Here is a 25,241-nt window from a genome sequence, read left to right as displayed (position 1 = left end):
GACACTTCTTTTACTAATAAATTATTGTTACAATGCACAGATATACACCGTTGCTCTCAAAACAGTTTTGAGGAATGACTTTATGCATCGTTTTGGAATGTGTGTTCCCTTTTTTTTTTCTTTTTCTAAATTCAGCTGGTAGCATAAAATAGGTAGCCAGGAAACACAAACACACTTGTGCCTCCTCTTACGTATGTAAAGTACGGGAAAGAACAGTCGCCCGACCCATGACCACTTCAGACGAAAGAGTGGCATGGCATTTCTACAGGAAGGTTTTACGACAGCAGGCTTGGAATACTGTGGTATGTGTGCAGCACTTGCCTTGGTGTCAATCCTATCGGGTGATAAAGAACAAAAATAATGGCACACATTGGAGCATGCTGCTAACTAGGGAGCGGGACATGGCTCCTGATCTTTCGAGGCATTCAGCAAACTACAGCAGCAAAACCATTAACAGTCCGATGTAGGGAATGGCACTCATGCCTCTTGCTCAGCATGCTGCTTCTTGCTAAACTGTCACACACATTTGTCTCTGGGCATCAAGATATGAGGACTCCAGTTGTCCTTTTACACAGAATGACTAAACCAGAGGTCACCCCTCTTCCCCAACATGCACGCACGCACGCGCGCGCACACACACACACACACACACACACACACACACACGGACATTGTGATTTCCTCAGAATGCTGTAGAAGTAATCATTTGAAAATGTAAACACTTGCAGAAATGTATAGAAATAAAGTGTTGCACATTGAAATTCATCTGTTTCTAACTGAATATCTGTATATAATTCAAGGTAATTTTATCACATTTCACAAGTATGTACAAACTAGTAGCCTTTCGCATTAATAGTTTGGTTACCCCGGCTCTAAACCTATCCTGTTTTGTTGGCGCTGTTGAAGCATTAACTTGAGAGGTGAGTGAAAGTCTTTAAGAGTGGAGTAGACATTGATAAAAGAAGACCAAACTCAATGGTTCTCCCAGTCCCTGCAAACGTACAAAAGGCAATCTCCCTTTGATCATTTTTAAAAATCTTTTTTTCTTTCATGCCAAAATGTGTAGGACGAATTTTGAGGAATCATTATACATTGTTGAGCCACACAGAAATTTATTGTTATGAACACACAAGTAAAATAAATGAAAATGTTGACTATCGTTGCGATGAATCTACTGCATTAGACTGTTGAGGAATACGATTAAAAAGTTGTCTAATGACTATTACAGCTGCTGTGCACATTACCTGGCTTTGTTGTTGAACATTATTAAGGTCGCTCTGTAGCTGATGGATCTGCTGTGTATAGACAGCTGCTTCCTGTGGCCCCTTCTCCAGCTCTGCTTTCAGTTGTGATATAGTCATCTGAAAGACAAGTTGGAGAACAGCATTAAAAGCCTGTTTGTACCTCAACAGAGAAGGACAGGGGGTTAATAAAGTTGAAAAAAAAAAAACATGGAACACCAACAAGAAGTTTGATGAAAACACTGTTAATAGGAAACAAAAACATTTCATGAACAATGCACAACTCAAACGGTCTTTACCTCCAGTTTACAAATCTTGAGGAAAGAATGAGAGTGGGTGTGGGGGTTCGGTATATGGAGGCAGAAGAGAAAGGGGAGGAAAACAGACGTAGACAAAGGTAAGCCACAAGTATACACAACGATTTTATTGCCTTGTGTTGCGAGCAATCATTTGAGTTAGACCACAAGATGGTGGCAACGAACTCTGCAAAATTAAGAAGCGGTTTGGCAGCTGCGTACAGATCACAGATCAGTCTCATTATTAAGTATGCGTGTATGATACTGCCCCTGGTAGTCAGATTTTGCACATGAGAAGGAGCAGTACAAAGTCCATTTAATTAAAGCATGATAAAAATCTCACCTCAGAGGAAGTGAATTTAGCATGTAGCTGCTCATAGTGGTTTCTGAGGCGCTCAGACTCCTCCTCTCGCTCGCGAGTCATGCTGTCCATTAATGTCTGGACCTGCACAAGCTCCTTCTGCAGTACCTCAACGTCTTCCACTCCCGGACGTTGCAGCTAGGGGACAGAGTAGAAACAGTTAGTGCTGCAAGAATACAGTGTTCCCCTACTATATCACGGTTTGTCGTTGACTCTCCCGCTAGATCGCCAATTTTTGGGCAATTGTTTATTCTGGGTTTTTGACAGTACAGTGAAACCTGATTTAATAGACCTGGAACCAGTGGACTCTGGATTTAATAGACAGAGAATAGTGTCCAGTCCACTCCAAAAGCCCCTTTGTACAGTTGCTGTCAAAGTCTGTTCGATACAGAATTGGCTTCAATGGCCGGTAAAGGGTGCTGTGGAGCATTCAACAGGCAAGAGACTGGTACACATATTTCCGGGTTGCACCAAGGATTGGTGACCAAGCGCTTCAAGACGAGAATGGCGCACAGCATGTCTTCCTAGTCGCAAAAAAGGCAGATGACTGCCTGTGACTCATGTCAGTTTTGGTTTTGTGGCAACACTGGTATCTACCTATTCATATTTCTGGTTGGGGTTTTTTTCTGGAGCGTGCTTGTTTATATCTTCCTCGATCATGCTATTTTTGGTACAGTATACAGTTTTGTTTTGTTTTTTGTCAAGACCTTCTTCATAACGGAGTGCACTAACATTGCAGATCCAACGAGCAGCTGCATGACATTCCTGCAAACCACAAACAAGGTAAGTCTGGCAAAACTTGAAAACTTAATATTTATCTACAATAATTTTGTACTCTACTGGGACTTTCGGGCCATGAAAAAAGTATAAACCAATAATTTTGCATTGGTGGGTTTTTTTGGGGGCGACCCAACAACAACAACAAAAAAAGAAGAAATAAAAATGTAAAAATTGGCTCTATCAGATGACAACTTCACCTAATTAGTCACGCAGTTCAGGAATAACGAAACATTTCCCCCAAATTCCTGAAATGCCAGCACGCCACTGACACCAATCGAAGTGTGCTGTCACTAACACGAGACGAGAGGGACAACGCCTTTGTTCCAACATTGTTGCTACAGTAACCTGTCAGATGGGTCAGTAATGTCGTCCAGTCTGAACAAGGCCAGATCCCATTTGGACACTTTCTTAAAACAGTGTGGAGAGTCAACTCTAAAAATCAGTTTTGAGGAGGAATCTGATAGGAATCAGTTATGTCTGCTGTCAGAACGTAGCCATAGAGCAGTGATTCTTAAATGCAGGTACGTGAAGGCACTTCAAGGTGAATGTGAGATGTTTGATTGTTTTATATGTATGAGCTAGAGGTGTTTCTCATACAAATGTTTACTGTACATGACTTTTCATGGTAACAACCGTTGGACTAGTTTGTGCTTAGTGTTTTCAAAATGCACAAGAAGACACTATTTTTTTATGACCGAGATGTTTTTCATGCACATATTGACAAGAATTCTGAATTGACGAATGAGTGAGCATGGGTCAGTGACAGACTGTGCCGCGTTCTGACTATCATGACATAAACACCTCATATAGTGTGTGTTGGGAATATTTGTTCTTTAAACAGATTTCAAAATCTACAATTAAAATGTTTCTTCAGCATTTAAATGGGAACAATGCTCATGTGTTTTAAGACTGCTGAGATTGGCACAAATGTTAACTCATTGTCGGGTCAAGTCAAATTTATTTCGATAGACCTTAATCACAAAAGAATCTCAACAGGCTTCACATGCCCGCAGTGGACAAATATTAACAATATATTATACTGTGTGTTGTACCAGTTCAGTCTGGAGTTTCTCTTTTTCTTTCTTCTCTTGCTGAAGCAATTCAGTTACATTGGAAAGCTTCTGGTCAGCAGCTTCCCTTAAACTCTTCTCTTCATCATAACGGGACTTTATATCTAGTGGATGCAACAAGACCAGTTTAGTTCATCAACATCTCACAATTACAATAAACGCATAGCAAATGGATGGTATGAGCATCAGTGGGAAGGCAGTCCTGTGCCCACACTAACCTACTATCTCTGTGGCCAGCTGGGCGGCTTTCTGCTTGATGTTAAATTTTTCTGTCTCTGATTCGTTTAACTTCTTTTCTAAAACTGAGGGGGGCAGAAACAAATATTAGTGACATTGTTACCAGCTTGCATATGCATACATGTGGGTGTTTGCGCAACCTTCACCTGAATCCTCTGAGCTTATCTGTCCGTCATTCTGTGAGATTGAGGGAAAACAGTGTGACACTGTACCGCATGCCAAAACATCATCATAATGTATATTATGATTAACTATTCCACACCCTTTAAAATGAATGAAGCCACTTTAACACATTTTAAAACATCTTGAAAGAATTACTTGCTTCAGGTGTCCTTGGACTTTGTCTAATTCTTTTTTCAGCTCCCCAGAGAACCATCGTTCCTCCTAAAGATAGAAAATCAAAGAAACCTTTGAATTAACAATAACTGTGCGGCTAAAAGTACAGACCAGGGAACCGAGCATACCTTAAGTGATGTATGAAGGTCCTGAACCTCCTGCCGCAACATTGTTAGGTCCTCCCTAAATTGAGGAGAGGGTTCATTTTTTTTTTAATTACTTATTTTTTTTATTTTTTTAATTACTGTGCATTGCCATAATTATAACTCAATAAATATCCACCTGCCCTGCAATTAAATTGTGATTTGTCATGGTTGTACATTGAAAAATCTAGCCCTTTGGCAAATTCAGCTTTCCTGTGACCCTGAACGGGGCAATCAAGACATTCATTCATTAAGGATTTAGTCGACTGTGTGAAAGTGATTGTTGATACATCGTGTATTCAAGCAAGTGAGGCAAAATGGATTGAGACGTTCTATTGATTCAGTACAAGTTTGCAGACTCAAGAAGACCAACATGGTTATGAGCTCTCAGCTGTGGTTGCCACATCCCACTGAAGTTTAATGTCAAAACAAACAAATAAAAGAAAAAAAGAAAAAAAAGAAAGAAAACACACATTTTGCATTTCAACCAACCACGTGGCTTTGCCTGAAAGGTTCTGTTTATCTATGTGCTAACAAAAATGCACAACAGCATTCGAATGCTAATGGTTGGCATAGATAGTTGTGGTTTTTTAAGCAATGGATATTTGAATACAAATATTAGAGTAACACATATATCATGCTCACAGGCATATATCCGTTAACTGGAAAAATGACTAATATTACAGCATGAATTACTTACAACAAAAGCAGTGTGGATGATGAAGAAGCACTGTTCTTTGTAAACACAAAGAAGAACAGTGCTGTTCTTCATAAACACATCCAAAGGACAGTGCTTCTTCTTCATCGTCTACGACCATGACTGTACAGCATTATACTCCCTCCCGGTGGCCAAGGTGGGACAAGAGGAAGGAGTTACACAATTAAATTGGATTGCTGCATTAACTTATGATCACCAAGTGTTTAATTCTTCACATTCTATTTAATAATACTATTGCTCTATGTTTTTCTAAAGTGCAGTATTATAGAACACCTCTCCTGAGAAAAACACTGCACCATTTTTGGTGTTGTTTTGGTGGGGAGGCGCAGGAATGGATAAACAACATTTCCATTCATTTTAATGGTGAAATGGGATTTGAAATACAAGTGTTTAAAATGGCAGGCATGGTCAAGTAACAAATTATACTGGTATCTTGATAGTCCGTTCTTTTCCCACTTCATTCAGGTGCCGGTAAATCTGAAGCTGGCTTGTGACAAAAATATACAGTATATATTGCAATACAAAGCAAAAGAATCGCCCAAGTGGTGGCTTCTAACCTAAACTTAAATTGGGGCATTCTTAAATAAAGGTACCAATGTTGTATTTTCATTTATCCAAAAGAGTGGTGCCTCTACTTCCGAAATTAATTGGTTCTGGAAGAAATTTCTTAACTAGAAAATGTTGGAAGTAGAGATGCATTTTCCATGTAAATGGGCTAATCTGTTCCAAGCCCCCTCCCACTCACCCCCAAAATTCAGACATAAATGTTTCCTAAAGCATAAAAATGCACCAAAATATGTAAATAATACATGTTACAATATGATTATCGCACAATAAATGAGAGTTGTACATACTGTAAAAGACCAAAGAATAAAGAATAAACATGGTCTTTTAGCTTTTAACTGTGTCCTCATTGTTTTTTGCCCTCTTTAGTTTATGTTCTCTCTCAGAAGAGGTTTTTGCCTGGCGTTTTGTAAAGAACTGATCCAAGGACGTTTGCTTTTGTCGGTTTTTAACAATCCTTCGAAAATGTCCAGGGCAAACATCAGCAGAGTGAATGATCGCCCGACTGGTGAAGACTTTTTCTGGGTGATTCATATTTACATAAAACACGGAATACCTCATGGCCTGAGGGGCAAATGACGAAGACGCCGCATAGACACGTATCTATCGACACACATAGACGTATGCGGCAGAGGTCCCTCTTAGCCAATGGGAGGCCAGGAAGATGCTAGTTAATAGCCAATGCCAGTGCAGCTATAAGTATGTTGCGTTCAGGAAACTCTGAGCTGCGACAAGCAGCCCAAACTGTATTTTTACATTTCGCATCTTGAATTTTTTTTCGTAACAACAGGCAATATTTTCTTGTTGAGGCACTTCGTAACTTGAAAATTTCGTATGAAGAGACGTTCGTAAGTAGAGGTACCACTGTAGTCAATCAAAGAAATTTACACCGAGTATACATATAAAGACAATTGGGATGTTTTTGTCCAGTGTTTACCCTTCCGAACAGGGGACGTCCAATGGCCGACTGACAACCTTACGTTATGTCTTATCAGAGTTCTATCAGATTACCCTTCTGTCTGAGCTGTGTTATGAGTGGATTTGTCACGATAAGAGGGCCGGAAACAGGTTGCGGATAACAGTTTTGAATAAGAAATTCAATATTTACAACCAAAGGTCTTCATGTACATTATGTAGAGAATGCCAACGTCTCCCCAAGTCATTTGACTCCATGAACTGTGACATGAATGGAATGTAGCAATCAAAGAATGGCCCTGACTGACAGACAAGGAAGGAGCAGTAAGTTAAGCAAAATATTAAACACCAGATATCGTTTTTTGGATAAAAATGGGTTCCCCAGAAACCAAGAAGGAATTTCCAAAGCAAGTGTTTCCTTGTTAACACCGCCATTTAACAATGCTTCTGCCTCTGGTCCTCTTCAGAAACTCACAGATCTGAAAGTGTGTTTTCATTAGTTCTTGTGCGATTATGCGGGATTTCAGCCTCAGTGGATTTAGTTTCAACATCGATGGTGGGACAGAATCTTGTGTGTGGTGCCGTCTGTAGATATTAGCTATGCAGAGCAGACCACACCACACACAATATGACCAAAACTGTAAAATGACTGATAGTCAATCTTTATGAGTGGGGTCTGTCACAGATAAAAAAAAAAATCCTTTAAGATTTGACAAATACTGTACTTATAAGTGTACCAGGCCTCAGTCAAAAGCCCATTCATAACAAGTGGTATAAAAATAAATGGATAAATATCAATCCCACCTGGTAGGGGCCACATGAGCAGGAAGGTCTCCAGTGTCGTGAAACAGCTCGTAATGCTTGAACAAGTCTTCTGCTGAGCTGTGGGACTTCATGCATTGAGGACAGATGAAGCCCTAAACACAGACGCCAACATGATGATAAATTAATGGCTGCAGCTCTGGTAATAACGTAGAAAAAAAACAATCAATCATTCAACTACCTCAGAGGTTTCATCATGGTTAACGTCTGTGCTGGGCTGCTCTGACTCTGCATTCTGGGAGCCTCCTTTGCCAGGAGTCTGGAAAACAGAGATACAGGAAAGGATCTGTTCAACTTGAACATGAAAACTAAATTTTAATTACCTGAAAGGGAAAAAAATATACCTTTGTGACTAGCCACAGAATTAGCTCATGGGTATACCTGCACGTGCTTATGACATTTAATAAAAAAGCTATATAAAAAATTCTGGACGGGCAAATATAACCTTGTGAGAGGTGTCTAATAGAGACAGTTTTAATACAATGCAGTTCTACGCAGCACCTACAACTACAGTAATAAAAAATAAATGCTTTGTTATCCTTCAAAATAGTAATGCTGGCCATATAGGTAATTAAGGAGGTGGAGCAAAGTCCTGCTTGCTGCACAGACGGACGGAAAAGCTGGATCCTTGAGTTCTTATCTCATATATTTTAACCTTATTGTCAGTTCATGTCGATGGTGTAAGGCACTGTCCCTCTAACTGTGCTACTTCTTGTTGTGTTTTAATTACCACTTTAGGAGAAATTGAGTGATTAATGAACTTGGTAAATTAATACAGCTATTTGAAGGCTCTGTAACACGTGTAAGTCGAATGGAATATAGGAGAAGTGCGTAGGTGAAAGTCCAAGGTCCAGACAACAAGATGAAACAGTGTTGCATCTCCCCATCAGGTTACAGCATGGAAATTTTCCCACATCACATGTCAGGACAGGCCATGGTCACTGATAGCTACAAGTGGTGCAGTTATACAAATGCTCTTGTAATGGCTACGTGCTGGAACATTGGTCAGGAGTCAATCAGTGTAACACCTTTTTGAGCCTTAAGTACTATAAAGCAGAGAGAGTCACCTAATTGCAGGTCAATCAGAATCAGATTTATTGTACGAGTATGGCAGAAACACACTACACATTCAAATAGCGCATTCACTTTTTTTTTTTTTTTTTACAGTTCATCCATGAGATAACTCAACATCTGTGTCAGTACTCGGGACTATGACCCCATAACTCAACTCAATTGTATTTATAGAGCACTTTAAAACAACTACCGCTGTATACAAAGTGCTGTGCATGGTTTAATATGACTGGAGGGATGGAAGGGGGATATAAATGTGCATCATTGCACACCCCTTTACTCATTTCAACATTAACCAGAGCCTTACTGTTTGATTTAACAAATATATATACACATACAGTATATATATCGATCATCTAAACCTAATACTGTAATGCATTACATTTAGCTTTATATTGCAGTTTCCTGTCCAGTGATTTTGCATTACTGTTGTGAAATAGCGTACCCAGAGTAGGCAAGGATGGACTTCGGAAAGCCCATAACCCCAAACCCAATTTGAGATTCGGTGGTTACTACAGGAACCACTTATGAAGCCATATATAGAGCGACGCTTTCTTGTATGTTTGCCGTTCGCTAAATTGCACTGCCTCGTGTGAAATCAAATTAGACGTAACATGTGTTTCGCAATTACAGGCAACAGCAAATTTTAAGTTAAGAAAAAACACTGTTTCCATACGTTACGTACAAGAATTAGTTGTTGTTATCAGGTGCAATGAATGGGATTTATTGAGTCTTCGCGTGGTCATTTACGACTGACTAGGTGGTCAATCCGCAAAGAGAGGATGTAGCAGTGTGAGGCTAACGCCAATTAGCATTTAAGGAATGGTCGACGAATCAACCAAACATTTTAGCTAACGGAAAACAATAACATGCGCATCTGGTGGCCAATGATGTTATCTGCTAATGTAGTTCATATACGACACGCCGCAGACATTGTCACTGCTGAATTTACACAACGGTGTGTTGTGTTGTAAAATGCACGTACAATGTATTGATACACGAAATAAAATAGCCCCCGTCAGTGTAAACGGGCTAGCATCTAATGCTAATTTTGGCCACCCAACATAGGGGCGCTTGATAAGTTAACCACGGCAGAGAGGGATGTGTTCTTTTTCGCCAGTGTCTATAAATCGTCGGCTCGAACACATTACCCCGCCCTTCTGCGACAACTTGTGACTTAAAAGGCGCGCCCCCGGTAGAAACTGGAAAAGAACGGGCCTACGTTTTACCTAAAAAAAACATATTTGGCTCCAGTCAACGTCATATCGTGCGGATTGTTGTCGTGGTAACTTACCATTTGTAATATCCGTCTGAGCATGGCCTTGTCAGCGTGTGTCCCAATACGAACCCGAATCGGTTTCCCACAAGGAAAGTTGACGTCGTGGTACCACAGACACCTGACCAAGACCGGGCAGGGAGAAACAGAGAGGGGGCGGGTCTTGGGAGGGATGGCAATTCTGAACAGGACACTACACAAGTCATGTTATCTAGAAATACAACAGCGTGCTACTTTTGGATTGTTTGAATGCATTTTTAAAATATTTTTTCACAGACGTACGGGTACAGAACGTGCTGTTCTCTAATAACTTTTATTCCGTGTTTTCTTAAGATCAATATGTTACAAATAGGAAAAAATATATTTTGTTAATTTGGCGACAAAACAGAATGACCTTCTAAAATCTAAATGATGCCTACTAAGTCTTTGTTCACGGCAATACATTAGTGGTGTTTTCTCAGGAAAATTGAATAAATAAATCCTTTTTCGGCCTACTGTTAATTCAGCTGTAATTCAAGACAATTTCCAAACAAAATTCAAAATGGCACGTTCAACACACATTTGTGAATTTGAATACAGATTGTAAAATATTAAAAAACATTGGATCTGCGATAAAACTAAGGTTCCTCTTTTGTTCAGAATGAGATTAAAAACACAGGGAAAAATTGACAGAATTTCATTCTTTAATCACAGTCAATTCATGAAACTTTGTGAAATCAGTTATAAAATCTATATCAGCTTCAATCTGTTGTTGGAATTTTGATAAATACACACATTATGTGGTTACTCAGATATTCCTATTTCAAATAAAGCACATTTTTGGCACACCTTGTACACTACGTTTTATATTACTGTATTTTATACTGGACTTCATTCAGATGTATTTCTAATGTTAATACTAAGTATTAACACAAGATAAATAAGATATACTCTGCATATTTACAGTCTTAGCGGTTCACCAAAATAGTTTAGCATGATTCACATGATCAACTTTTTAATGATTTGTCAGCAAGGCACTTTGAGCATTATGGCTTCCTCAGAGAGGCAGCACTTCTCAGTGCTGGGCACCAGGAAACCAAGCAAACTCTGGCAGCAACAACAATCCCGTATTGTATTATTCATCATCAAAAATAAAAATGTAAAGTGTATATGTAACACTCTATACATAACAAGAAAGCATGAAAGGGACACACATTTGTTCATCTGGTGATGATCACTAAAAATACACATACAAATATAATTATTATTGGAAAACAATTTGGCACTCTCCAAGCCCACCTCAAAATGGGTTTCAAATCAATGTCATGGGTGTCCACACATCACTGTGTAAAAATCATGAAGTCGGTAACAGTGGCATTCAGATAAGTCCATCTTGGAGTGCTTCAAGAGTCTCCCTTATCACTTGACGAGATCCAAAGTTTGTGCTGCATTAGCAATGTACTGAGGAGTGTTGTTGTCCATCACTTGGGAGCTCATTGTGTTGCCGCTGGGTGACACACTGGGCCGCAAGTGGAGTTTCGGGTGTTCTTGAATCTGTGCAGGTATTCGGCTTGGACAGGTCTGTGGCTCTGCAACACCCGGATGGCTTCATCAACTTTGAACCACTTACGTTTCCTTCCTGCATACAATGTCAGAGAAGAGAAAGTAAATTGTTCGCATGCTGCGCAATACTGATGACCGGGAAAGGTGGATAATTTACACTTGTCATGCTTTGATTTGTTTGTTGTGTGTTGTTTATAATGTTTGACAAGCAGTACTGGCTGAATTTCAGCTCCATACCCTAATGTTATTCAGTATGTACTGCAGCATCAAGGAAGCTACTTTAGCTCTAGCCAAACAGGGGTTGCCAAATGTGCAGTCAGGACCCAAAATATTAGGGCTCATGAACTTAAAATGTTTGTAAAACTCTGACCCGTAACAAAAAAATGTATACCTTGTCAAAACAGAGAAAAATGTGAAGACACAATGATAAACTGTACACAGTCTCCAACTAGAAAATTATGTGTTACATGCAATTTTACGTAACTGTATGCTCTCCTCCGAAAACAAAATTACTACAGACTGCTTCTAGGTACATCGCATTACATTTGTTGAGTAGCTTTTTTAGCATGCCAGGTTTGTCATGTTGCACTTACACTGCGCATTTGATGTAAAAGGTCTACAAAAACAGTATATCATTAGCACTGTATATCATTTTCGTAATATAAAATGACCAATATCGTGATGGAAGATTTTTTTTTTCTCCAAATCACCAGCTCGATACAAACTGCAAATATCATATTCCCGTGTGAATAAAAGCAGCAATGTGATTGGCATACCTATGTTGACAGAGTCCTCCCAGTCCTCCAGTATTTCTGTGACAATGATGATATAGACATGTGTCCTATGCTTTCTGTCTTGGTTGTGCTGTAAAGGTTTAGATGAAAACATTACTTTTGGTTTCTATTCTGCCAATGCCTTCCGTGTATATCTGTCATACAAAAGTGGTGCACAAACTGTGATTACTATTCTGATTTTTAAAAGACACAAGAGGAACGCAACAACTTAGCAACAAAACACACTGAAGACGACAAAATGAATACCAGTTTGAAAATAGGGCAACCAGCTGATTCAGAGAATAATTTTAGTTTAATGTGTGGGTTCAACAAAAAAAAAAATCCTATGACAGATTTACAGTCTTACCTCAAAAATTCCAAGAAGTCTGTCAAGCTTTGCCTTAACGCCAGCCTGTGCACACAAGAAGCAGAAGACATTCAGCAAACATCCATCTATCCACACATTCTCTACCGTTTGGGTCGCGGAGGGAAGAACTTTAGCAGGAAAACCCAGACTTCCCTTTCCCCAGCCACTTCTTCCAACTCTTCCGGGGAATCCCAAATTATTCCCAGACCCGCTAGGAAACAGTCTCTCCAGCGTGTCCTGGATTGTCCCCGGGGCCTTCTGCCAGTGGGACATGCCCGGAACACCTCACCAGGGTGATGTCCAGGAGGCAGATGTCACATCATTTGGCTCCTATCAACATGAAAGTGTAGCGGCTTGATTCTGAGTCCCTCCAGGATGACCGAGCTTCTCATTCTATCTTGAAGGGACACCCATCTGAGGAAACTCTTTTCACTCATTTGTATCTGGGATCTTGTTCTTTCGGTCAGGACCTACAGCTCGTCAACACCAGCGGATTCAGAGATTTCCGCCACGATAGGCACCGACCACCTTTACAGCCACAACTTTGATCAACACAAAACATGGCAACTTACTAAATATCACCGGCCTCCCCCATTATGAGGGTGATGTTCTGCCAGAGGGAGGAGTTGAAACTCTTTCTGACAGGTGACTTTGCCAGACTTCACCATCAAACCCCCAAAATACGTTTGGGTCTGCCAGGTCGGACTGGCATCTCCCCCCACCATCGGAGCCCAACACACCACCAGGCGGTGATTAGGGAGGGGTACCAAGACCTAGTCCTAAAATGGCCCAGGGCTGAATTTTCTAAAACTGCAGGATCGATAAGCTCCATCTTTAATGGTTCTGTTAATGGGTTCATAATTCATTTTCAATTGATTTATGTTTTATAAATGTTATTTTGCACCTTTTCCTTCTGATCTTATTTTTAACTAACGATAAAATATGTTCATCTAAGACACATATTCATGATCGGAAGCGAGCCATCTTGCTCCACTGCAGAGCCATGCAGAAGAGGCACCTGTGTCTCCTTCCTGTGCAAATGTAGGTCGGTGTGATCATATTACGTGACACGTCATACTATATTAAAAACATCCATCATGTCATGCAACCTTATAGATTTATTAGTTTCATTTAGATGTGTGAGATCAGTTATTGTTTAAAATAGAGATTTGTACAACTCATTTCTTTGCATGACTACAAATCTGGTGTATTCTTTTTTTTTTTTTTTTGTCAGGGCATCATGAGCCAAATTTTGATGGCCTTGACAAAACCAGCACCAGCCCAGTATATAACTGGCAAGTCGATACTTCATACGTCACAATATGATCAAGTAAAAAAAAAAATTCTAAAATGTATACTTTTGTCAGTCCGCACGTACAGGTGTGTGTTATTGTTACAAATTATTCAAAAATGTTGAATGTTGAAAATGGCTTGCTCTCTTTGGAGATGAAATGTTAATTTTTTGTCAGAATTCTTCCTGTTTCAGTTTGGTAATGCACATGATGCATTCCAGCGGATTAAGAAATTGTTTAGCAACACGAACCTATGATGTGTGGCATTTTAAACCTGGCCTCTACAGCTGCCAGCTTCAGTTAGTAGGGATCAGACTACCGCTGTGTCCCAGTTCCCTAAGACACACAAAATGTTGCCTTGTGTGTGTAGCTGATAGTCAAAAAGCAGAAAGGTGCTAAATCCATGCGATCTTGCTCATCTGCAAAACTACAACTGATCAAAGAGACCAATTTTCAATGACAACATCCAATTTAGTACTTTTACATTTCCATCAATGCTTTCCTAATTTTTGACAAAACTTAAAATAAAATGTCTTTGGAAGACAACAAAATAACTTCAAGGTATGAAATGGAATGATAAAAAGTTAAATTGGAACAGTTCCATCTATCCAAGTTGAACTGTATATCAACGTACTGAAATATGATGATTTGAGTTGTAGGTTTTCCAAGTTGTTGGTTTGCAGCTCATCTATATTCAGACACATCTGGTCATAGGCACAGGTTGGAGTAACCCGAGAGCCTTCCCAAACGTCACAGCCATGCTTCAAAGTTGTCAACATGCTACAATGCAAGGCACAACCTCACAACACAGACCAATCAAGCAGCATGTAGCCAAAGGAGCCACATCATTATGAAACCACAAAGCAATTCACTGGCTGGACATCAACGTGAAACACTTCATTCACCTGGATCAACCTTGTTGCTAATGACATAACTATTCAAGAGCTGCTATATGCACATGCTTTATGCCAATTTGTCTTTGTGTTTGGCATATCCGTGCGTGTCTGTTTATTCAATTCAATTCAATTCAATTGTATTTATAGAGCACTTTCGAACAGCCATCGCTGCATACAAACTGCTGTACATGGAGCAATTCAACATATACAATAAACAGTAAAACAAATCGGTAATAAAGACGGTAGAAAGCACCAAACAGTAAAACCAAGAACAAATCTAAGTCATGCTGAGTCGAATGCCAAAGAATACAGGAGAGTTTTGAGGAGGGTTTTGAAGATGGGCAGCGAGGAGGCTTGCCGAATGTTCAGTGGGAGGTCATTCCAGAGAGAGGGACCAGCAACAGAAAAGGCTCGATCACCCTGAGCCTCAGTTTAGTTTTTGGTACTTCTAATAATGTCTGGTCCGCAGACCTGAGGCCTCAGGCAAGTGTGTAGGGGCGGATGAGCTCAGAGAGGTACGGTGGCGCGAGGTCATTTAGAGATTTGAAAACAAATAAGCGGATCTTGAAAACAACTCTAAAATGTATGGTGAGCCAGTGAAGTGTTTAGAACAAGATAATGATGTAATATAGTCAATGTATGTTCAACTCTTTTCAGTTTATGCTCACAGCGTAAACCAGCATCTACATGCTCAAAATGGCATCATTGTGATTTGGTTCAATAATACTGTAGCATTATGCATCTGATGATATTTAACACAATCTACATTATGTGGATATATGAATTAATCTTTCGGTACCAGAAATAAAATATATTAATTAAAATCACTTCACTAAAAAACATAATCACAAAAAACAAACCTACGTGTACAAGTAATTCCTACATGTACAATGAGTAGACGCTACTTTTGAACATGCTTTGAGCCCTACAGTTTGAACAACAATGTGGGCGCAGCTAATTTATCCATTTTTTGAGGCGTTACACATACAGCTAATCCTAATTCTACCCTTCAGTCCTTGTTTGTCCGGTTTCCAGGAAGCTCCGGACAGAATTGGACTCCAGAAACGTGAACAAAAATTAACAAAAAGTTTTATTAACAAAAGTAGTTCACAAGACTGACAAAGTTCAACAAAGTGTACAACACCGGGAAAATGAGACAACCAAAAACACTTGTAAAAAGGCAACGACAAAAACATAAACAGAAATTGAGAAGTAAGAAGGGATAGGTTCCACGTTATCAAATGACCCTGAACAGGATAAGTGGTACAGAAAATGGATGAATGTGGTTCAGCATTCCAAATGTTATATTTACAGTTATTCACATCGCATTTTGCAATATTGCTATTTGCAGACTGTATAAATAAGTGTCCATCCTTGATGATGATGATGATGACGACCCTACCTCCTCATAAACTTCTCTGACAGCAGCCCTAGAAGGTTCCTCCTCAGGCTCCACTCCTCCCCCTGGCACAATCCATTGGTCTGGATGTCGGCTGCTGCTCACCAGTAGCACCTATAAGTGACAGAAGACATTTCACGTCCTTTCTGCTGGATGGATTGTCTGACTTCATCGTGCCAAACACAAGCAATGACAAAAGGTTCTCCAGTTGCATTAACACATCCTGACTGACAGCAGTTTTCCAGACAAAAACGTATGCCATTCAAACACATGCTGAAAATGCAGACAATTGCATGTGCTCACATACATACTCAATTGACAGGCTTTTCTAAAACGCCTAGATCAGCAGTTGCTTTTTTTTGCGTGAGAACAAGAGCGCTGAGCAGAGGAGGTTAATGACCCCAGCACATAGCTCGGCAATAGTGTCAACGCACAATTAACTTCTTGCGCATTTACTGTATAGGGCACACATGCTCATAACAGACCTGGACTCATATAGTGGTACTTCAGGACAGGTCATTTTGAGAATGGTGACCACTGTATGTCCACGGTCGAACATCATTCTAAAGATGGTCAAATGTAAGTTTTTATGTAACACTTGTACAGTTATAGAAGTTTAAAAATGGGTTTTTGTTCTGGGTCAGGTGAGTCGAGGGGTTCATACTTGTTGGATTCGTGGACAACACCCCTGGGTTTTTTGCCAATCTCCCCCAATCGAGCGAATTACAGATGAGACAAAGTTTGAATGAGAGTTCCAAAAAATTGATAATAATTTAAAGATGACCTGCTTTTTATTATTATAATTTTTAAAAATTTTGTGAAAGTGAAACTGATATGATGCAGTGTACAGTAACACAAAAATGTATAATATAAATAACACAGCCATGTAAATCTTTTTTTTTTTTTTTTCATTTCCCCCTACACGCCTCGCAATCAACTGGTTGGGACTGGTAAACACTGTCTTTCCTCCACTGGCAGTTTATACTCTTATCATTCTAATAGCCATAGCCATTTAATAAACCAAAGCAAGGCTGGAGGCGGGTATATCTGAAAGTTGAAACTCAGGTCATGCAGTAGCTTGGCAAGTACACTAAGTATGTGAAATCCACACCCCATCTTGAGGGTGCTCTTCCAGCCTCAGCATTCTCAATAGGGACAACACAGAGTGTAAATATGTCTAGTTAAAGTCACCACTACATAACTTGTATCATATCTGATTCACCATCAGCCCTGAAGCATCACGCTGATGAGCTCTCTCCGCTATTCAGATATTTGTAAATGTGATATATTGACCTCTCCCATGAATGCTTACCATGTGCCCAACGGTTGTATATGTGTCCCGACTACTTTGTACATTACAATTGCAGAAAGCACACTCTGGTTGTGCCTTGAAAAACATGTCAGATCTTCCTTCAGCCTAGTTGCCAAGTCATGGGTTGGAGAAATTGTGGTTTGAGGCAGGTTATGTAAATTTGACAAAATTCAAAAAGTCTTGCTCAAAGACACAGTTTCAAAACAGGCCGATATCAAAAGACTTACCTGGGTGTTTAATTTCACACTTGATGAATTGGCAGGTACTCCAGAGACCCAATTTAGACACCAACAATTAAAACATAGATTGTCCATTGTATGCCCCCTCACTAACAACATGCCACGTGCCAGCTAGCTTCAAGGTCTCACTTGAACCACACTTGACACATGGAGGCTTTCTTTTCTGGGGAGCTTCACCACCCAGGAACTCAAGAGGGTACTTTAAGGAAAACAAAAAGGGTTGTGGCCAGGACCAAAGTGAGTAATCTACACGTTATGGCAAATTCCCACTGGGCCAAATTCGCACTGTAATATACGATGTTGGGGTTGCCACTCCACCCCTCGGATCTGTTTTGATATCAACAAATTTATTAATTGTTTTTTGTTGTGGTTGTTTGTTTTTTCAAGTATAAAATTTTGAATTTGATGCCTGCAATACATTCCAAAAAAAGGTGGGACAGAGCCATGTTTACCACTGTGTTACATCACCTTTCTTTGTAACAGCACTCAATAGGTGTTTGGGAACGGAGTAAACTAATTGTTGAAGCTTTGTACAGGTAATTTTGTCCCATTCTTGTTGGGACGTCATAATGCAGGTATGCTAGAACTGCTGGCAGATTAGTCAAGAAGTCACACTCTGTTACTATGAACCCACGCTGTTTCTGTTGTATTACGTGCAGAAGTTACTTTATAGGGGAGGGCATCAACCCAACCAGGACGATTCCCGGAATTGTTCCGATTTTAAAATGCTGGTCTAAATTTCGATTCACACACACATACACACACACACGCACACACACACACACACACACACACACACATATATATAAAAAAAATCCTCGTCTCACCCCCCCTCGGGTGGTGTCCGTCCCTCATTCAGCTCGGGTCCTCTACCAGAGGCCAGGAAGCTTGAGGGTTCTGCGCAGTATCCTTGCTGTTCCCAGCACTGCACATTTCTGGACTGAGATGTCCGATGTTGTTCCCGGGATCTGTTGCAACCACTCATCTAGTTTGGGGGTTACTGCCCCGAGTGCTCCGACCACCACAGGCACGACTGTCACCTTTACCTTCTAGGCTCTCTCCAGCTCCTCTCTGAGGCCTTGGTATTTCTCAAGTTTCTCGTGTTCCTTCTTTCTGATGTTTCCATCACTTGGGACCGCTACATCCACTACAACGGCTTTCCTCTGCCCTTTATCTATGATCACGATATCTGGTTGGTTCGCCATTACCATCTTGTCAGTCTGGATTTGGAAGTCCCACAGGATCTTCGCTCTGTCATTCTCCACTACCTTCGGAGGTGTTTCCCATTTTGACCTTGGGGTTTCCAGTCCATACCCCGCACAGATGTTTCGGTAGACTATGCCAGCCACCTGGTTATGGCGTTCCATGTAGGCTTTCCCTGCCAGCATCTTACACCCTGCAGTTATGTGTTGGATCGTCTCAGGTGCCTCTTTGCACAACCTACACCTTGGGTCTTGTCTGGTGTGGTATATCTGGGCCTCAATGGCTCTGGTGCTCAGGGCCTGCTCCTGAGCATCCAGGATGAGTGCCTCTGTGCTGTCCTTCAGGCCAGCCCTCCCTAGCCACTGATAGGACTTCTTGAGATCGGCCACTTCAGTTATGGTCCGGTGGTACATCCCGTTTAGGGGCTTGTCCTCCCATGATGGTCCCTCTTCCAGCGCCTCATCTTCTGTTCCCCATTGTCTGAGACATTCTCTGAGTACGTCATCCGTTGGAGCCTTCTCCTTGATGTATTCATGGAGCTTGGATGTTTCATCCTGGACAGTGGCTCTCACACTCACTAGTCCCCGGCCTCCTTCCTTTCGGCTTGCGTACAGTCTCAGGGTGCTGGATTTGGGATGGAACCCTCCATGCATGGTTAGGAGCTTTCGGGTCTTAACGTCCGTGGTCTGAATCTCTTCCTTTGGCCACCTTATTATTCCTGCAGGGTATCTGATCACTGGCAGGGCATAGCTGTTTATTGCCCGGGTCTTATTCTTGCCATTGAGCTGGCTTCTTAGGACTTGCCTCACTCGCTGGAGGTATTTGGCCGTAGCCGCTTTCCTTGTTGCCAGTTCGAGGTTGCCATTGGCTTGTGGTATACCGAGGTACTTGTAGCTGTCCTCAATGTCTGCTATTGTTCCTTCAGGGAGTGAGACCCCTTCAGTGCGGACTACCTTTCCTCTCTTAGTCACCATCCGACTACATTTCTCAAGCCCGAATGACATCCCGATGTCGCTGCTGTAGATCCTGGTTGTGTGGATCAGGGAGTCTATGTCCCTTTCGCTCTTAGCATACAGCTTTATGTCATCCATGTAGAGGAGGTGACTGATTGTAGCTCCATTTCTGAGGCGGTATCCATAGCCTGTCTTCGTGATTACTTGGCTTAGGGGGTTCAGTCCTATGCAGAACAGCAGTGGGGAGAGTGCATCACCTTGGTATATGCCACATTTGATGGACACTTGGGTAAGTGGCTTGCCATTGGCTTCAAGTGGGGTTTTCCACATCCTCATCGAGTTCGCAACAAAGGCTCTTAGGGTCCTGTTCACCTTATACAACTCCAAGCATTCAGTGATCATGTGGCATCGAGTCATAGGCTTTCTTGTAATCAATCCAGGCTGTGCACAGGTTGGTACGTCGGGACCTGCAGTCTTGTGCGACTGTTCTGTCAACCAGGAGCTGATGTTTGGCTCCTCTGGTATCTCTACCAATGCCCTTCTGTGCTTCGCTCATGTATTGATCCATGTGTCCACTTATCTTAGCCGCAATGATGCCTGACATGAGCTTCCATGTTGTGGAGAGACAGGTTATTGGCCGATAGTTGAATGGGACTGCACCCTTTGAGGGATCCTTCATGATCAGGATCGTTCGCCCTTCGGTTAGCCATCCTGGGTGAGTCCCATCCCTCAGCAGCTGGTTCATTTGTGCTGCTAGGCGCTCATGGAGTGCTGTGACTTTCTTTGTGGACCATGTCCGGGCATGGTGCTGTCCAGTTCTTCATATCTGAGACTCTTTCCTGTATGTCTGCCACTGTTATGGTAACTGGGTTCTGTTCAGGGAGGTTGCTGTGCTCCTCTCTCAGGGTCACCAGCCATTGTGCACTGCTGTTATGTATGTATATAACCTCCTTCTCCCATATGCCTTTCCAGTACCTTTCAGTTTCCAGTCTTGGTGGGTCAGCTCTGTTGTTAGGACCCTGCCACTGAGCGTACACTTTTGCAGGTTGTGTTGCGAACAGCCTGTTTATTCGTCTGGCCTCATTCTCTTTCGTGTACCGCTTTAGGCGGCTGGACAAGGCTTGGAGCCTTTGTTTGGCAGTTTTGAGTGCTTCAGGTATGGTCATCTGGATGTCCCTCTCGGGTATTGGCCTTTTTTTCATCACACCTCTCTGGGCCTCCGTCAATTGACTCACATCTTTCCGAGCCGCCTTAATCTGAGCCTCCAACCGTCTTTTCCATGGTGGGTAACGTATCTCATGGCTTCCATGGTTGCTCTTATAGCCAAGCATCTCAAGGATCACTGATGCTGAAGCGTATATCAGCTCATTGGTTTCCGTGATCGCCCTCAGTGCTGCATTCACACTTTCCATGAGACTTTCAGGTGGTACTTCACATAGCCGTTGTAATCGGTTTCTAGGTTGCCCAGCTTTCATTCTCGCCATGATCTTAGCTTTCAGGTCAGTTGCTGCCTCGCTCAGCATTTCATTCATTGGGGCTGGCCTCCCAATCTCATCATCTGCATTCATTGGGGCTTGCCTCCCAATCTCTGGTATGACCTCCTCCTCTGATCTGGCAGCCTGGGGCCCTTCACCATGGAACCTGCGTTGTACCTCATCAATCTCAAGTTGTGACAGCAGTTGCCGTTTGTGGATGTTGGAACACTGGGCTACTAGTTGTTTCGTGGTCAACCGTGACTGTGGGTTTCGAAGTAACCATTTAGCCCACATTCTCTGCATGTAACCCCTCTGACTAGGGTTGCTTGAGTAGTAGCATTCCAACAGAGCCATGTTATCGCATCTCGCCCATCTCCGCTTTGTTCCAGTAGCTCATTTTTCATCAAGGTGCTCTGGTCCCCCAGCACCTGACGCAGACCTTGTTTGGCCGGGCATGTCATTCATTTTATTGTCTCTCATCATTGTATGAGGTAGGCATTAGCGTGAAGGATCTTGCCCAAGGACCCACACTGGATGGTGTTATGTGCTCATGTTTTGCCCCAAGCGGGATTCGAACCCCCGTCTCCCAAACCGATGCCTTACCAACTGAGCTATCCAGCTGCTTATATATATATATATATATATGTGTGTGTGTGTGTGTGTGTGTGTGTGTGTGTGTGTGTGTGTGTGTGAAGAGAGAGAGAGAGAGAGAGAGAGAGAGAGAGAGAGAGAGAGAGAGAGCAATAATCCAACTCTAAGTGATTTTATCACATGACAGCACTGGACATGGTGAAGAGTAACAGGCAACGAAGAGAAATGTGGAGCAATTGGCAGCACCGAGGCAATGAAAGCAAATCTGCAGGAGACAGCAAGAGGCTGTAGCTTGTTTCTAAAAATTGCAGCTCATAGGTCACTTTGTGTTTAGCACACAGTGTAACATTCAACACCTCCCGACCACTTCTCAAGCACAAGTCAGATGGGACAGAACCACTCTGCAAACACAAGGACACAAAACCTACAGAGTTTTGATGAAATCCTGGCGACTATCACAGAACAAAAATTGTATTTACTGATTAAAATTTGAAATTGATTATTTATTTAATTAGTTCATGAAGTTTAGATCTGCTGTACGATGACTTTCGCTGGACATTACAGTTTATCCCGGCAACCACTTCAGGGTGTACACCGCCTACCAGCCGAAGACAGTCAAGATTATGCGATTCAGATGTTGGATAGCTGAATTATGGTTTACCGCCATGTATCGCCTCTTGAACAATCCTGATGTTTTTAGGATGGTTGACCACAACGTCCAACCAGTGAAAATTGAGTATAATAACAATTGGGCCCGATTGATTAATCTGTTGGCCAATTCAATCGAACATTTTATTTATTTTTACACATTAACACATTACAAGACAAAGATAATGACATTCATACATCATCAGCACCCACCTCCCCCAAAAAATCTGTACAAAAAACAAAACAAAACAGTTGATTCCCCCCCCCCCCCGCCCCCCAGGTTTTCTCTCTCCTGTAAAGTTAAGCAAATATGAAAAAAGTCTAAAATACAAAAAAAAAAATTTTTTTAAACAGTTAAACCTGTTATTGGCTGGCAACCAGTTCAGGCAACCGCCCACTGCCCCAAGATAGCTGGGATAGGCTCCAGCATGCCCGTGACCCTCGTGAGGAGTGGATTAGAAAATGGATGGATGGAAAATGGTCAAATATTATTCCTTATTGTTACAAGCGCTTTTAAAATCGACAAAAATCTGCCTTTTTGTTTTACACACACATTTAACTTATTCCAACATAGGACAAAGACTCACACATCCTCAGCCCCCCCCCCAAAAAAAACATCAGTAAAAAAAACAAACAGCCACTTTTTGCCTGTTTTTCTCTCGACTGTAAGGTTAAACAAATACGAAAACACTGAAAGCTAAAAGGGTCAAATATTTTACCTGTAATTCATATATTTATTGTTGCAAGCGTTAAGGGTGCAAAAAAAGGCTTTATTCCTATGATATATTTTTATGGGCACTTAATCGGTTATCAGAAATGTATTCTGCCAAATATCAGAATTAGCATCGGTCTAAAATAAAATCCACATGTGGCGGGCCCCAACAACAATAGCTAAATGGATACAAGATACTTATTTTATTGATTCCATTCCAATTGGTAACAAAATATCCTGGACCAGCATTTCTCACGTTTGACAATAGAATAACACATTTATTGGCCACTTCATTAGGTGTATCTAATTCACTTAACTAACGTGACACAATACAAGACCTTGATATTTAAAGCAAACGGCCTTCGCAAACACAATGCTCAGTTATAATCGATTTAAGTCTTAATTTGGAAAATTTAGTAGGAAATCTCAGTACAGTAACGCTACAGAAGCGGTACACCCACTTTTCGTCTTACCTCGTCTTCGGAGTCGCTTCTGAAACATAAACACGCCGCTCGTCTTTTGAACCCTTCACCGTCATACGTCCTTGTCTTGTTGGGCTTAAACTTCATCATGTAAAAATGTTGTTCTCAATGTACAAAATCCAGCAAAATAAAAATGAGGTAGTACGTGGAGCTTCAGTCGTTCGCGAGGCCAGGAGATAATGTTGTCGTCGCAATTCCAAAATGTGGACTTGCTTCATTCATCTCTAGACTTTTCTCGTCTGCTTGAGACTTCGTGTGGGCGCTCAATGAACATGGAACGGAGGTTCGGTTCACACAAAGCACGAACTCGATCTGAAGTCGGCGGGCTTCTTTTAATAGCTGAATTACGAGCATAGACAAAAATACATAAAACGACGCGCCTAACAAGTTGAGCAGTTGTTGCAATACGTCTGCGAGTCGGCCATATTGGCTGTGGCAGATCCTACCTAATAAAGCAATGGACTGAGCTCCATAAAACACCTTATAAAGGGCACAAAGTTAATGCCTCTTTTTCATTCACACATTTGGGAAACAAAAAATACCAGTGACTATTACAGTGTCAATAAAAGTCATTAATAAATTTATTATTAATGTTAAATCTTGATTGTGTCTGAAATAACCCAGAGCCTGAATTACAAGTTTTCTAAATCGCGAGCGCGCACGCGCGTCTGTGTGTTTGATTGTTTGTTTTTGGGGAGTTGGGGTCTAAATTGTAATTTTCAAACCATTGGTAAGTCTCTATTGAGCAATTTTATGAGGCATCTTCAACAATAACTCCTTCTAGCTACATCCGATGTAGGAGTCAGCGCTCAAAATGGCATGTCGGAAATCTATCTGGCCCCACTTAGGCCCCTCAAGCATTTTATTTGATATTGTAAAATGTATACATAATTTTCTCAGCCCCTATAGCCCCGGGAGAGAAAAAAATGCTGGAGCCCACTACTAAAGAGCTGATGCAAGTAGAGCACACCTCACGAGCCGAAGACTTTTCTTGTCCTTCAAATAGAGTTTGTATGGAAATGCATTAAAGTTAATTATTCATGAGATACTAACGATTCACACTGACTGCACCAATTTATTAGCAGTTGGTAAAAATATTCCCTTAATCCCATACTTTTGTTGGTGTACTTCAAAGTATAGACCATACTTCGTTTTACTGCAAGAGATAAGTCTGTACACGTAGCTCAATTCTATAATAGTTTTGATAACAAATGAAACCATCGAGTTTAGAAATAGCATACATGACCTACATGACGCATCTGCCTCAAGAGTTCTGAGAGTCTGTGTTAAGATGTCAAATCCAGCCCTCCTGTGTGAAGTTGGCACACTCTTCTTTCTCCAGTTACCAAGACACATTAAGCACATGTTCTTAGACTTAGTATCCCTCTATGAATGACAGGCTCAGTGGCCATCTGCCGACATGTGGCCTGCAATTGACTGGCAACCAGTCCAGAATGAACCCTGCCTCTCTAAAAAAAAAAGTCTACCGGTATCTATATGTAGTCAACGTAAAGCCACTTTTAAAAA

General features: G+C 41.3%; 2 protein-coding genes across 4 annotated transcripts in view; both read right to left on the bottom strand.

Annotated features, from left to right (window-relative positions):
* The window catches only part of eea1 (early endosome antigen 1), a 33,684-nt gene extending 23,720 nt beyond the window's left edge, over nucleotides 1-9,964 (bottom strand). The window contains exons 1-11 of one of the 3 annotated variants that reach the window (XM_086108552.1): nucleotides 9,849-9,964; nucleotides 7,665-7,742; nucleotides 7,466-7,578; nucleotides 4,450-4,504; nucleotides 4,304-4,369; nucleotides 4,132-4,162; nucleotides 3,967-4,050; nucleotides 3,731-3,852; nucleotides 1,881-2,036; nucleotides 1,541-1,555; nucleotides 1,245-1,361 (exon numbers count right to left, since the gene is read on the bottom strand). In XM_086108552.1, coding sequence (XP_085964678.1) covers nucleotides 1,245-1,361; nucleotides 1,541-1,555; nucleotides 1,881-2,036; nucleotides 3,731-3,852; nucleotides 3,967-4,050; nucleotides 4,132-4,162; nucleotides 4,304-4,369; nucleotides 4,450-4,504; nucleotides 7,466-7,578; nucleotides 7,665-7,742; nucleotides 9,849-9,872 — 861 coding nt within the window. In that variant the 5' untranslated portion in view covers nucleotides 9,873-9,964. Of the gene's footprint in view, nucleotides 1-1,244; nucleotides 1,362-1,540; nucleotides 1,556-1,880; nucleotides 2,037-3,730; nucleotides 3,853-3,966; nucleotides 4,051-4,131; nucleotides 4,163-4,303; nucleotides 4,370-4,449; nucleotides 4,505-7,465; nucleotides 7,579-7,664; nucleotides 7,743-9,848 lie in introns of those variants that run through there. The other 2 variants (XM_086108554.1, XM_086108555.1) reach the window with 2 other exon arrangements.
* Nucleotides 9,965-10,499: 535 nt separating this feature from the next.
* Nucleotides 10,500-24,034, bottom strand: nudt4a (nudix (nucleoside diphosphate linked moiety X)-type motif 4a). Its single transcript, XM_086108559.1, is given in 6 exon segments — nucleotides 10,500-11,317; nucleotides 11,320-11,448; nucleotides 12,149-12,236; nucleotides 12,513-12,557; nucleotides 16,103-16,213; nucleotides 23,706-24,034. Coding segments are annotated over 6 exon segments (561 nt in total). The 5' UTR covers nucleotides 23,805-24,034; the 3' UTR covers nucleotides 10,500-11,228.
* Between the last annotated feature and the right edge of the window lie 1,207 nt (nucleotides 24,035-25,241).

Source organism: Hippocampus guttulatus, chromosome 4 (assembly GCF_054856545.1).
Source record: "Hippocampus guttulatus isolate MCC_2025c chromosome 4, RoL_Hgut_1.0, whole genome shotgun sequence".
NCBI lineage: Eukaryota > Metazoa > Chordata > Actinopteri > Syngnathiformes > Syngnathidae > Hippocampus > Hippocampus guttulatus.
Note: the sequence above shows the minus strand (reverse complement) of the source record. Positions and strands in the feature narration are given on the sequence as shown.